At 40.6% G+C, this 14,788-nt stretch overlaps 1 protein-coding gene across 1 annotated transcript in view; it reads left to right on the top strand.

The window, feature by feature from the left end:
- Nucleotides 1–14,422, top strand: part of gdpd5b (glycerophosphodiester phosphodiesterase domain containing 5b) — a 47,260-nt gene extending 32,838 nt beyond the window's left edge. The window contains 14 exon segments of the mRNA XM_022199685.2: nt 28–87; nt 498–596; nt 1,414–1,507; nt 2,878–3,023; nt 4,522–4,604; nt 5,863–5,915; nt 5,918–6,012; nt 7,150–7,371; nt 7,551–7,708; nt 7,804–7,951; nt 9,590–9,672; nt 10,446–10,460; nt 11,752–11,864; nt 13,047–14,422. Coding sequence (XP_022055377.2) covers nt 28–87; nt 498–596; nt 1,414–1,507; nt 2,878–3,023; nt 4,522–4,604; nt 5,863–5,915; nt 5,918–6,012; nt 7,150–7,371; nt 7,551–7,708; nt 7,804–7,951; nt 9,590–9,672; nt 10,446–10,460; nt 11,752–11,864; nt 13,047–13,132 — 1,455 coding nt within the window. The 3' untranslated portion in view covers nt 13,133–14,422.
- The last annotated feature ends 366 nt before the right edge of the window (nt 14,423–14,788 follow it).

The following is a 14,788-nucleotide window of genomic DNA, read 5'->3' as shown; positions in this document are numbered from 1 at the left end:
TTGTGCTCTGTGTTATTCTCGTTTCAGGTTTTAGCACTTTGTCACATTGCACTTGGGCAGCAGTTGAATTTGCACTGGCTCCATAAGGTACTGTGCCAAATGAGTGGTTGAGCAACTGTTTGTGTGGTTGGTGAAAACTGGGACGTAGAAGGTGCTGAGTTTTACATGTGTGTCCTTGTCGTGTTGTAATGTGTGTAGGTGTGTGTTGTATCTATTTGCTCGATGTTTGCATGTGTTCTCATTCACTGCTGATCAGCTGAACTTGTCCTGAACTTACAGTTTGTATCGAATTGTCCCTGGAGAGTTGTGAAAGTCCAGTAAATGACCTCTTAAGGAATGTTATCAGCAAACCGAATGCAGTTACCAAACACTGTTTGGGTGTGGAAGAGCTCGCAGCTACTCAGGGTTATTCTGTAGGTTGTGTGTGTGCATGTGTGTGTCTATGCAAAATAACAGTCAGTCTGATTTTCAGTCTCTCTCCCTCTTTGTCCACACAGATAGGAGTGACTGCTGCTTTGCTCACCACTATTGTTGGGGTGATATCTGTCAATCAAACATGGGGTCAAGAGTGGGATGTGATTCCCATCTCCCTGCAGGTCAGCAGACTGAAACGCCGGAAAACCCCAAAGCCAGTTTTGATGCCTTGACATCACTGCTGTTGTTAAGTTTCAGGACTAAACTGAATGTTGTGATAAATAGGGTGGAGGCAGTTTGTTGTTCTCACAGAACAACCAAGACTCTGACCATAAAGCTGCATGCACTTAAAATAATTAGCTGTAATCAGTATTCCTTCACAAGGATATGATAATGAACTGTTTGTCTATTCAGGACTATGAAAGTTTTCAGATCCTGCTTGAGCTTGTTCTGATTTCTGCTTACCAAAATCCTTCTCAGTGTATGTAGATGTTTTCCTTCTAAGCATAATGTACTAGATTCATAATTTCCTTGCATGTAATGACTTGTTTTGGATTGTATTCCCATATTTAACATTGTTAGTCACAACAAAATGTAGTATTTTAAATTGTTTATACTGTTCTGTGGCGGTACAACACTCAATCCACATTTAACAACTGAACGATATGCAAAGAGTTGTGAGAGGCTTATAATTAGTGTCTCCGTGTGAGATTATTGCACCGCTAGGCATGTGTGATTGAAGTGGACGTACATTTCCACTGAAACTGAGGCCATTAAAATTGAATGGCTCTACAAATTACAGCTATTATCTCTGCATAGTGTTACAGTGTCTTAACCCTGGTTAATGCCTGTAATTCTGTTCCTTTCTGTCTTCTTTATTTTTGTGTCTCTTCTTCTTTGCTCTATCTTGAACCCCCTATCTGTTTTTTCCCTTCTGTCCATTTCTCTCTGTGCTTCATTTGGTCTTTATGCCCTGTATTCATCCTCTCCTCTGTCCAGGCTACAGGTCCATTCCTGCACATCGGGGCTCTTGCTGCCGTCACAGCGCTGTCTTGGATCGTGGCTGGACAGGTCGCCCGTGCAGAAAAAACATGTAGGTTTACTCCTGCAATGCAGAAAAAAAGTTATTCTTACCTAATGTAACGATCTGACACAAACACACACAAGAGGAGCGGTGAATGATTAACACTATGTGGGCAGAGGCCAGGACCTCCACCCAGGGTGTCCAAGATAACGAACATTCCTGCGGCCTCATGTGATGTTTTCCAGTCAGGACACTTCAAATTGTTTTGTCCAGGACTCTTACTGGGGATTAGCAGCTTTGAGTGCGTACTTAAACGGTCACTGCCGTTGGTGCTTAAAGAACTGAATGGGCCTGAACAGATCTGAGACTCGGTGTCATCTCTGTAAAGTTGGAGCCAGATTCTTGTCTTATTCACTGTTAATTCACTCATGTAAATGTATTGTGTTTCTTCAAAAGTAAACTTCCTATTTAATCTGGAATTATTTACTTTTACTTTCTTTTTATGACTGTCCTCATATTGGACAAAATGGTTAGAATTTGGGTTGCACAAGATTTTTAACACTGTTTAGAGGAATGTTTAGTTTACATTCTGTTGTTGGCTACTGTTAATGGGGTGGAAAGGTCTTGGCTTTAGCATCTCTGTAAAGCAGGGCAGCATCTGAATATAAAAGAGGATGTGAGTGTGAGGGTGGATGAATGCTGTGAGTCTCTGTGTAACAGGAGTTGGCTACTCAACCCCGCCCTGGAGCTGACCTTGAAACAAATACATTCTCTCTCTCTCTGTGTGTGTGTGTGTGTGTGTGTGTGTGTGTGTGTGTGTGTGTGTGTGTGTGTGTGTGTGTGTGTGTGTGTGTGTGTGTGTGTGTGTGTGTGTGTTGTGTGTGTGTGTGTGTGTGTGTGTGTGTGTGTGTGTGTGTGTGTGTGTGTGTGTGTGTGTGTGTGTGTGTGTGTGTGTGTGTGTGAGATCGCTCACTTACACAGAGGTAGATGCAGGGGAAAGTGTTTTCTCCTTGGCCCCTGATTGTACTGTTGTCCTCCACACTGTGTGGATGCAAACATGGCCGACCATTCATAGCAACAGCTGCTGCTTCAGTCTAAACCAAATGTATTTTGACATGTAAGCTCTGGCAAAGTAGCAGTTTCTATATGTTTTGTTCCCAAATGAGATGTGCATATAGAGCTAATTAGTGACCTGTGGAGATGCTGGATGTCAGATTTTGTCATCATTAGAAATAACTAGTTAGCTTTTTAATCTGTTTCCAGTTGCTGTGCTGAGGTAATAACCTGCAGGGTGTAGCGTCATTATAAGAGTAGTACTGGTCCTCTGATCTAACTGTAAACTGTATATCCACAGTCCCCAAAAAATCCAACTATTCATAATTACATCATGGATTACAGCTGTGACATTACAATAACTATTATTATCTGTATTCTTCCAGTGTTCCAAGTGGTGGTTGTGCTGCTGTATCTCAGTGTGTTACTAGGACTCTATGTGGTCCCTCTATATATCACCTCCCCCTGCATCATGGACCCCGACAACCTCAAACCACGACCCGATGTTATCGGTCACCAGGGAGCCCCCATGGTGAGTTTCCTATTTCTATCATACAACTCGAATGTGGGAATATGAAACAAACCTCTTTAACCCTCCTGTCGTCCTGCGGGTCAAATTGACCCGTTTTAAAGTTTTAAAAATGTGGGGGAAAAAAATCTTTTTCACAGTGAAAACTTCCACATTTTCAAAATTTTTTAGGAACTTTTTGAACAGTTTTTTTGGTGGAAAAAAACAAATTAAAAAAAATGTTTAAGAACATTCAGAAAAAAATCAACCAAAATCCAGTGAATTTCACTGTCAAATTTGGGGATTTTTTATTTAAAAATATAAAACTTTTGAGGGAAACTTTACAGGAATCTTCTTCCTGAAGATTTTGCAAATTTTTATAAATTTGGGGAAATTCTTTCTGAATTTTTGGACTTTTTTCAGACAAGGCAACAACATTTTTTGGTAAGGACAACGTGAGGGTCAAAAATAATATATTGCATGTTTTTATACTGCCTTACGCTTTTAGTGACCTGACACTGGCTTTGTAGTGAGCCAAGCAGAGAGCTAAGGACCACTTGATACTGATTGGTACTGAAGAAGAAGAATGTATGAAAAACAAGGGAAAAATATATTCTTCTTCTTCAGTACTTATCATTGTTAATTATGTAAGGAAGGGATACATTGTCCTCTGGACTGTGGCGTCCACCTGGCAAAAGCCTTGATAAGAGACAATAGTGATTGTATGCGATATTATCAATGTGTACAATGTTTTTAAGAGCCTGTTGGAGCCTCTGACCTAAGTGTGCATCAAAAACTGTGTTCAAACAGGATGTATGCACACTGAAGCTTTTTTGTGTTTGATTCATGCGCTCAGATTAATTTGATTGCTTCCAACCGCTACCTGCGCAAAGATTTATGTACTTGGCACAACATCCTCTGCAATGTTGTGCAACACTCTGGTTGGAAAGGGAAGGTGGATTCCTGGTTATTCAAAACAGTTACTCACATGCTCAGAAACGCACCCTCCCTTTTTGTGGTATTTGTGCAAGGAGATCGATCCTAACAGTGGAATCTAAAATTAGGAGCGCCTCTGCAAGGCTGTGAGAAACAAAAATCACATGACTCGACTCAGTTTCCCAGAAGGACTCCGTATTGATTATGGCATGTTTCCTATCCTGTGGTTGCCAGTCAGTAGCTTTACTCGCAGGGTCTCATAGGAAGATGCTATTCTAGTAAGAGATGTTTAACCTTTTGGCTTGGTATTGATTATAATTTTGACTTGTAGAGTTAAAGAGCAATCCACAACTGTGGCCTTCTCCATTTCACACATTCCTTTTGGTTTAGAGGGGGGAGCATTTGTTCACATCATTAATGTTTATTTTTGACTCTATAACCCAACCTAAAACACTTGTTCTACTGAGCATTTCATGATTATTGTTTCACCAGTGGACGTAGGTTTTCCAGTGAAGTCATCTATTAGGTCACATTGTTACAGGACTGCTAGTAATAATTGTGTTTGTCTTTTACTGTGTACTTCCAGCTCGCTCCAGAGAACACACTGTGGTCCTTCCAGCGAGCTTTGCAAATGAACGTCACTGGATTGGAGGCTGATGTGGCGATCAGGTACACACACACACACATACACACACACACACGATCAGTACAGCAGAATGACAAAGCCAAACGGTTATGTAGTCTGTTTTTGAATTTTGTATCCCCATGTTTTGTCTCAAAGTGCTGCTTTTTAAAAAAAAAAAAAAAAACATCTTGATGCCAGTGCTACAGTAAGCTTTACTAGGGTACATATCACAGTCAAAACCTAGTAAATACCAGCATACATACATCTAAATCCCAGGAATTAAAACAGGCTAAAATGACGCAATAGCTGATAGATGGACGCACGACATCACCAACATAATGAAAAATGACAGACTGAGAGAAACACTTGGAGGAAGAGGGAAAATATTATGTGTGGATGCTGCAGTGGCTGAGGTCTGTGATGAATCGTGGGTGTACATGTCTACTCATGCGTGTGCAGCAATGGAGGATGAGTGACTGTGTGGAGGCGGGGAGTGTTGCTACTGGTGCACGGAGTGTGTTGGTGTTTCACAGCTGCATTTTGTAGTTTAAGACTGTTACCAGTGAGGTCTTTCATGTTAATTAGATGTTTTTTCTTGCATTACAAGAAGGTTATATGCTTGTGTCCCCTTACAGTCCGTACAGAGGTGAATGGGTGTGTGACTGGTGCTGGCCGCTGACAGGTGAACTCCTGACAGTGCTGAGTAATTAGACTTGATGACAGCCAGAGCAACAGAGAGGCTCCACTCCAGCAGCAGACACAGAAACACACATGCATAACAAAATAACAACATATCATTTATTCCCATTGTCAGTCACAGTTAGTAATTAATTTGGGATATGGAATTATTTTCTCCCGGTAGCTTATTTATAATAGCTGAAAAAGAAACTAAGAATTTGAATAGCAAGCACTGAGGAATGGGAAGACTTTCTCGTTTTGTCGTTTTCTAACTGGCCAACATGCTGATTTGGAAGTTATTTGTTATTCATATACACTATCAAGCAGCAGAATTTTCTTCTTGTTAGACAAGATTTGAAACTGTGTCTCTTCTGCTCTCATCTAAAGTTATCTTCAGGGTTTTAATTCCTCTACTACACACCAGCTACAAGCAAAACTGATCCTCTTGAGTTCTTTTTAAGTATAAACGGTCCTTCGACATTTTGAAGTAAAAAGAAAAATGTGATCCACAGAAGCGGTGGCTCACATGAAAGGGAAAATCCCCTCTTCTGTATTTGATATCGGTGAGGTGCCAGGGGTTTTTACACAGAAGAACATGATTCTTTACTCTCCTCTGATCACCAGCACGGATGGTGTGCCTTTCCTGATGCACGATCTTACCCTGCGGAGAACAACAGACGTAGGGACGTTTTTCCAGACAGACGGATGGATGAAGCCTCGCATTTCAACTGGACAGATCTGCAGCAGCTCAACGCCGGACGGTGGTTCCTCAAGGTAGTTCTCGGTTGCTAATGAGGACTAAATCAAGGGATTGTTTTAAAGCTATTTCGGCTTTGAATTGCAGCATGACACGATGCAACGAAGTGTGATAATGGCCATTAGCCCGTCGAGTATGATTATTCTGGTTTCTCAGCCATTGATCTGTCCTCGGGTTTCATCAAAATGCTAAGATCCACTGAAGGCTTGATTGATGCTCCCCTGCATACAGAGTGGATCATGGTCAGCTAGTGTTTCCAAATTATTGTTTCTACCTGCTTGAAGTGCTACACCAGCGGACCAAGCAGAATGAAAACAATCAAGCAATGAGAAGCATGCAGGAATACGGCATATTGTGGTACCCAATTATACCTTCCTGCACTGCTCCATGTAAGGCTATTGGATGAATGCACTGCTTTTTAGGCTGTGTGCTGCTTTGCCATGTTTCAGTCTAATCCTCATACATTAAACATGCATGTCACTCAAAAAACTCCAAGTAAGTATGCTGTATTATAGTACTTTCCTCCGATGTTTAGATTTATGAGATGACAAAGTGCCGAAACAGACACACACTGTGCCTGTATTTGTGTGAATCTTTATTGCTTTCTCGCTCTTCTCCTCACTCTGTTTACACTGCATGTCTGCACACTGGAGATGGATATTACTTTCAAGAATAGCCTTTCCACTTCATTGCGGAATTTAGACGAAGTGTTGCCATAGTCAATTTTTTCTTTTTTTAAAATAATGCATATTAAATGACAAACCTGATGCATTTTCTCATGAAAGAAGTAAGCTGAAGTACATCATGGATGACCTAATAATAAAGCAGCTGAATTTGTTCTCTGAGGAGCGAGAGACAAGTGAAGCGAGAGAAGATGTAAAGCAAATGAGTAAAAATATTGTGCTATTTTTATATCCTGTGGGCGTTGTCCAGATGCTCTACAGAGCACGTGGATGGATGCTTATGTTGAACGCAACATTAGAAGCCCATACATATTCTATTTCAGGTGTCCAGAAATACAATCAAATTTACTTGGAAGCATAAATGTTATTACAGAACAACAGTCAATTAAAATTTTAGATTGAGATAAAAACCAGTGGTATTGTAGTTCTGTTGAATACAAATCTGATGTGTTTTGTGTGCTCTTGCTTCAGGATGACCCCTTCTGGACGGTGCACACCCTGGCCACACGTGAGAGAGAGCTGATCGCCAAACAGAGTGTGTGCAGCCTGGAGCAGCTTCTAAAGTTGGCCTCCTATCACAACGCCACGGTGGTTTTCAGGCTGCGGAGACCTTCTCCAGAGCACCCCTGCTATCACAGCTGGATCAATGATACACTGAACGCTGTGCAGCAGTCTGGGGTTCCTCAAAGCCTGGTAATTATATTAATAATAAATCATTAAATAGACACACGTTTAATGTTTAATGCAGCGTGGATGGATTAAAATGCTAATTAACATAAAAATAGCAATTATTCATCTTTCACTTCATTAACGTTGGTGACAGAAAATGTCATTGAAACAACCGTGTGTCCCGTTTGTTGTGCTGTGTCTAGGTGATGTGGACTCCTGATGAGCACAGAGCTCAGGTGAGACAGTTAGCACCTGGTCTGATCCAGACCTCGGTGGAAAAACGGAGCCCCCAAAGTCTGCAGAAGGACGGCATCAGCAGGCTGCTGCTCAGATACAATCAAGCCAGTATGCGGGAAATCAGGTAGGAATGACCACACACACAAACCTGATATGTTATCACTTTGTCACATGGATTTAAATTGAAAGAAGTGCCTAAATATGTGTGACTGTTTTCAGAGACTTCTCTGAGACCCACATAAACCTCACCCTCTACACTGTCAACGAGCCCTGGCTGTACTCGGTACTCTGGTGCAGCGGAGTGTCATCAGTCTCCTCAGAGGCCCCACATATACTCCAAAAGGTGCCTTACCCCATTTGGCTCATGGTAAGAACTCATCACATTTGGTTTAAGTTGTTCTCAGCAGCGAACTTTGTATTTATTTCTTTTTAATCAGGTTTCATTATTTGTCTTTTTAAGTTTGAGTTTCAGAGAATGGCTCTCTTTTATCTTTCTCTTTTCTGTTTGTGAACATGGTGCCTAGAGCCACAAAGGATATATGTGTCTATGCTCTCTGACAACCAAAGACATTCCTGCTTGATAACAGATGATTAAACAGGGGTGGGATGGCTCAGTGGGTAGAGTGGCCGTCTTGTAACTGGAAGGTTGCCGGTTCGATCCTCGGCCCGTCGTGCTCATGTCGAGGTGCCCCTGAGCAAGACACCGAACCCCTAATTGCTCCTGGTGGGTCGTGGTTAGCGCCTTGCATGGCAGCTTCTGCCATGCGTGTGTGAATGGGTGAATGTGACATATCATGTAAAGCGCTTTGGATAAAAGCGCTATATAAATACAACCATTTAAACAGTGCACTTGAATACATTTATTAACTGGTTATGGTTGACATCCTTATGTTCATCTGCAACATATAGAACTGAATGTACTGGATAGACAGCTTTGTTAATAATTATAAGATCACAGTCGCCATTGTTTTCTGCTTCTTCCACCTGCATCATGGCTCCACCAAGAGCCATGATGCATTTTCTTGTATCAGGTTGTAATGGACGGTTGTTTGGCTGATTCCAAACCAGCTAGGAATGGCTCACTCACTGTATTCCTCCTCATTAAACCCAAAGACGTCTGTTTTCTCCTCATCTTGCAGACTCAGAAAATGTTTTTCACCTTCTATTAAATATTGAAAATCTGTAGTTTCAATACATTTTATTTGAAAACATACATCATTGCATGTATCAAATTATCTTAGGACTCTTTCGTGTCTTTTTGAAGATGCTGTAATTATTTGCCACTGATCAAATTCAAACAAAACTCCCAGTGATGATGACTTGTTGTGTTGACTTTACAAACAAACAGGTGGTGGAATAATTATTTCCAAAGCCATTGTAAAGCCCATGAAGTGCCTCCTTAACCAGTCTGTCCTCTTCAGCTGCATCTCCTCTGTATGAATACATTGGATTTTACTGGTTGCTTTCAACAAGGGATCCAAGCTTTCACCTGAACTCATCATTTCCTGCATTGAACATGATATCCTATTATTTTTCAACACTCATTTGAAGTCCCAGCAGAGAGATGAGCACCGTTACTGTATTCTGCAGTGTATGTGACTCACGGTTTTCTGGGTCAGTCATCTCCTTAAACTCCTACACCTGGGTAGCACCCACACTGAACCTCTGCAGTATCGTTTCACCCACAGCATGCCAGTGTCCCCATATATGCCACCATACGGGAACTTGGCACCACATGTGGCTCCTGCTATGGTTCAAGGAGGCTGCCGTGACGTCTGCAGTGCTGTCTGTTAGTTTGAACTGGGAACAATGTAGTGTCAAATTTATAGTGGTTCTATTTATTTTAAAAGCATCACACATGCCATTTGAAGTAATTTTGGGACTTATAGAAGAGATGATATTCTTGGCGTATAGCTCCACCCTGTGGCAGATCCCACTTTAAATGACTTGAGGGTAAAATTCTTATCTGAACTAACTGTGTCTATGTATGTGTGTGTGCTTCCAGAGCCCAAGTGAATACTGCCTGATGTGGGTGTCTGCAGACCTCATCTCCTTTGCTGTAGTCATAGGAATATTCATTTTCCAGAAGTAAGTACAGACACTCGATGATATAACCGCAATCAACTCATTGTTGTGAGCGCTTACGCAAGAGTTAATGTTTCTCCATTTTCCTGCCGGAATATTATTTCTCTTTCACACCCAAACACACTTATTTCTGCCATTTATCAGGCACCTATCACTGACGAATCTCTTTCAGTGTGTCCTACATTCACTCTGCAGACGTCTTTCTGTCTGGAACGCCTCAGTAAAACAGGAGCAAATGCATGCCATGTTTTCAACACTTTTTAATGTTTTTTGCTGATAATAACTTTCAATGGATTGATTAATAAGAATCATCATATTTAAGCACATTTTATTTGTGGTTTTAAAGTTGTTCTGTTCCTCTCCCCTTTTATCTTCTTGGTTCGTTTTGTTTCAAACCAGTGATGGCAGAGAAGATGTACATGACATGAACATGTTTTTGTTTTTCTTGGCTAAACCCTTCATGCTCCTTCACTATTTCTGTTCCACTGTTGAAGGAGCTGGTTTTGTTTTTCTGTGACGACTCCAGAGACAGGTGTCCTGTCCTCCTGTCGTTTCTTGGATGGAGGGTTTTGATTCCTTTCCCCCTCTTATCAGTCCACTAAGAGTTCGCTCTGCTTAGCCGAGCTCTTCAGTAGCTTCTGCCGGCTTCTATACTGACCTCTCTTTTCTCCTGCCTTCTTTTGTCCTTTTTTGTCTTTCCTCCTCCTCCCCGTCCTCTCTCCTCTGCCTGATGTGCATGCTCTCCTCCTCTGCTGCATTCTGGCATCTTCTCTCAGCTATCACATGATCAGGTAACTGGGTCACCTCTTCTGACCCGAAGTGTTCTCTCCTTTCACCCTCTTTCTGTCTGTCACTTTGTTTGTCCATCATTCTTTCATTTGATGCATTCTCCACCTTCTCGCTCATCTTGTTCTGTTTCGTATGTTTTTTTGCAGCTATCATTATTATGTCATCCATCTCATTCAGAGTTTTCTCTCCACCATATTTTTCACTGTCTTTCTATATTTATTCTCACCTCTTTCTGTCTCACCTGAATCGTTGTACTGCACTGCTGCCACTTTCCTCTAGAGGAACGAGTTCTCATCCTCACCACTGTGGGCTAAATAAAATTCCACCCACACAGCACAAAATGTAGAAGTCCCCAGTGAGATTTTAGATTTATCATCTGTCTTATTAAGTTAAATGTCTAAAATGAAGTGCGTATCTGCATTCATCGGGGAAAGTGCCTCAGGACCGGCTTTTATCGATGCTGATGAACTAAATCCTTGCTTGTTTGCATTTCGCTTTCTGAATGCTTCCGTGCATTAGTCACATTTCACTGTGACTGAGGCTCCTGAGCTAATTTAATTGAAATCAAGGCTGTTTTTATTAAAGGAAGGACACTGTTTGTACACGCAGGAAATGAAATCCTCTGCCTTGATTGTAGGAAGGGATCCTCTGCGAGAATAGCAAATGAAAATGTGCTCTTTACTTTTTTACAGGAAAGAGTAAAATGTTCTGCCTTTATAATTCACTTAGAGAGTATATCAATAGGCATGAAATACAGTTAGTATTGAACTAAACATCATTTCTGTAAGTGCTTTAATTTATAAAGCACTTTAAAATGGTGAATAATTAAATAAATCCCTTTAAACATTATGACCACTTACCTTCTAAAAGAGAGCTGCTCAAAATCTGGACCACAATCCTTTTAATAGTAACTTATTAGACATTTATTAATAGATTACCTTTCAAGGATAAAAATTAGCAAAACACATTTTTAAATGCCTGTAAGTGATTTACAAAACATGCTTACATTAGTTATTAACATCACTAACGCTGTTTCATCTTAAAGATTTCAAAATAGTGTTCATATTTAGTTCAAAACTCACTATACGCTTTCATATGAGAAGTAAATGTGCTGTCTGAAGCTAAACATTTTCCCTCACCAGTCACAGCTAGGCGTGCACTCAAAGTCCAGACTTTAAAAATTGAAATGTGATCCCTCCATACACCAAACCATGACCCTGAGCTGCGTGTTGCAGTACGTAGCGGTATCGCAGTGTCTCGAGGTGATTTCTGACCAAACATTTGACACCGCAGGTATCGGACGAGCGGTATGCGCAGCTACAACCCTGAACAGATCATGCTGAGCGCTGCAGTCAGGAGGTCAAGTCCAGACATCAACGTCATGAAGGAGAAACTGATCTTCTCTGGTAAGATGATGTTTGCCAGCCTTTAACGTTTGTACTGCGTGTTTATTGTTGTTCATTTGGGCTCCTGAACTCTGAGACAAAGCGTTGTCCAGAATCGCTCCTCACAGTTAAAGCTTTAAGATGACAAACGAACCATCTTGAAATTCAGGTGCCCAACCAGCATGTCACTCCATCCCAGCATGCATCTTGTGTGAGTGTTTGTGAACGTTCTCGCCTCTCTTCTTCATCTCTTCCATGTCGAAGGTCAACCCCAGTGACCGCCTCCCTTCTCCATCCTTCATGTGATGTCCATCCTACCACACCTCCATCTTCTTCGCAAGCAGTGACTTCTCCCTTTCCTTCCGTGCATCCGTTGCATCCCTCATTGCCTTCCACCTCTCTGGCTACTTTGCCCTTTTCCACTTCATCCATCCATCCATCCATCCATCCATCCATGCACCCATCCTCCCCTACAATCCTCCCAGTGGAGACGACGTCATGTAGGGGAGGTTACAGATGCCCCAGTCTGTCTAGACAGCCTCTAGTGCTGGGGGTCAAAGGTAGGTCATGTTAGTGTCGTGTTTGTGGTTCTTCATCATATTCCTCATTCCTTTTTTAAGTTGGTGTTGTGCTAATTGGTTTTTTTTTAACCCTCGTGTCATCCTGCGGGTCAAAGTTGACCCATTTTAAAGTTTGAAAATGTTGGGGAAAAAAATAATTTTCACAGTGAAACTTTTGATGTCCACATTTTCAACATTTTTGGGAAATCTTTCAATATTTTTTGATGGGGGGGAAAAAAGTAAATGTTATGTGAATGTTCTGATGTTCTGAAAGAAAATATTAGAAGTTTCACTGATATATATGTAATCACTTTAGATATTTTTAGGATTTTTTTTTTTGGAAGATTTTTAATCATCTTTTGAAAATATTTGCAAGAATTTTCTTGCCAATTTTTTTTTAAAATAAAACTTTTAAGAGAAACTTTTAAGGAATTATTGGAATTTTCTTTCTGAAGGTTTTGCAAATTTTCAGAAATTTGGAGAGTTTTTTGCCGCATTTTTGATTTTTTTTTTTTTTTTTCAGACGTGGAAACAATATTTTTTGGTGCCTGTAAATAAAGACAACAGGAGGGTTAAAAGTGGTGAGGTGTGTTTTGTTGTATGGTACACTGACTTCTCTCCCTTGTCCTGTGGCGCCCTCCAGAGGTGGGGAACGGAGTCGGCAGTGCTGACGAGCAGTACGGGGACAACGGCTACAACTACTACACCAATCAGGGCGCCAGCCAGTGATTGGACCTCAGCCTGTGACTTTTTGCTGTTGCAAGATGGAAGCAACCTCATTTAGCATTCACATCATTCCTGTTTATCAGTGTGAAGTCTTTTTTTTCCCCCTCTGCCCTACTGATTAACAGACTGCTGTATCTGGAGGAGACACAAGTTGCCCATTCGCTCTTTGTACATTCTGTAAATAGGGTTTTTTTGCCTTGTCACACATGATGTAAATCACACAGAACTACAAGCACTTTTTATTGACAGAATTCGCCAAGTCTGTGGCCTCCTTTTCCCACATTCAAATGTCCGAGAGGCCCTAATGAGTTACCAATGCCTGCTTCTTTTTAAATATGAATTTCCAGACTCTTTATTTTTAGCTAAATTTCCAAAGCTGTTTGTTATTTTAAGCAGTGCAAACAATATTCTTCTCTTAGCAGATGAATTTCTTTTTAACAAGGCTTTACTGCAGCATGAGGTGAAAGATTTACAGCTCTTTATGCTCCTGTCAGCACTCCATGGTGCTGTAGATAATAGTACTAATATCCATATTTATATTTAAAGAGAAAACAAAGAAAAAACACAAACACGATGTTTACTCAAGTCCTGCCTTCTCCTCCAGGTGAAATATTCACATGGTGGATGTAAGATGAGTATTTTCTAGAGGCTAAATGCCCTCCTGGCCTACTTTTGACCAGTGCATGTAACTGTAAGGATCCTATCAACTGACTAGTGTGAGCTGTGCTCCCAGTGAAACCAGAAAAACTGGTGAAAATGTTGGAGGATGAAGATTTGTGCTGTCTTTTTATGGTTTATGGTGAATGTGTATGGATTATCATATTCTTTTTTTTTTTTTTTTTAAAGATGTGTACATTGTGTGTATTCTGGTTGGGTATGTATTTTTTACCCTGTGTGCAGTGCTTTGTTGAGTGTGTTCTTGTGTATATAAAAGGTGAACCAATGTGTGAGATGCTCAAGCCAACTAAGAATAACTTTTGATCAATGTGACAGTTTAATAACTACAATAGCAATAGTCTGTTCAAGATGGATTTCAATTCCCTGCACAGCCTTTGAGTTGCAGTTAAATCTGGTATTTTGAAATGTATCTAAATGTTGGCTGTAAAACTGAAATGCTGTAAGGTAAATGAAGTGGGTGCTAAATGTGAAAATAAAGCTGTAAGCTAACTGAAAGGATGCTACAAGTGTCACAACAGGCAGCATAGGTCAAGAAACGGATTGCCTTTTGTGTTTGTTTTCTTTCTCTGGGTATTACTGTGCCTCAGAAGTAAACATTAAAACTTCTGATACAGATGTTTCCTTGTTGGGTTTTTTTTTCTTTTTTTAAATGATCATTGTTCATTTTTTATTTGGTTTAAAGGAACACAATTATATTTTTGTCATCTGTATTATAGATACTGGCATGTCAGATAAATTTGGTATCATTATAAATGTTGTCCAGTGTATGCCAATGAGAAAACTTTCTTTCACAGAACATGATGCAGATTCCGTGTCTGCAGCACATGCAACAGTACGTAGAACAGCTGAGCAGACAGGGGTGTGGAGTCAAGTGGTGTCTTCATTTAAGTTGTTAATGAGTTTGTGAAAATGGGATATTTTTAAATTTACACCATCACATTTATGTTTACACCATCTAACTCCAAAGAAGTCTGTTATTTT

The sequence above is a fragment of the Acanthochromis polyacanthus genome, chromosome 13 (assembly GCF_021347895.1).
Source record: "Acanthochromis polyacanthus isolate Apoly-LR-REF ecotype Palm Island chromosome 13, KAUST_Apoly_ChrSc, whole genome shotgun sequence".
NCBI classification, from domain to species: domain Eukaryota; kingdom Metazoa; phylum Chordata; class Actinopteri; family Pomacentridae; genus Acanthochromis; species Acanthochromis polyacanthus.
The sequence above is the reverse complement of the archived record's forward strand: the minus strand, read 5'-3'. Positions and strand labels throughout refer to the sequence as shown.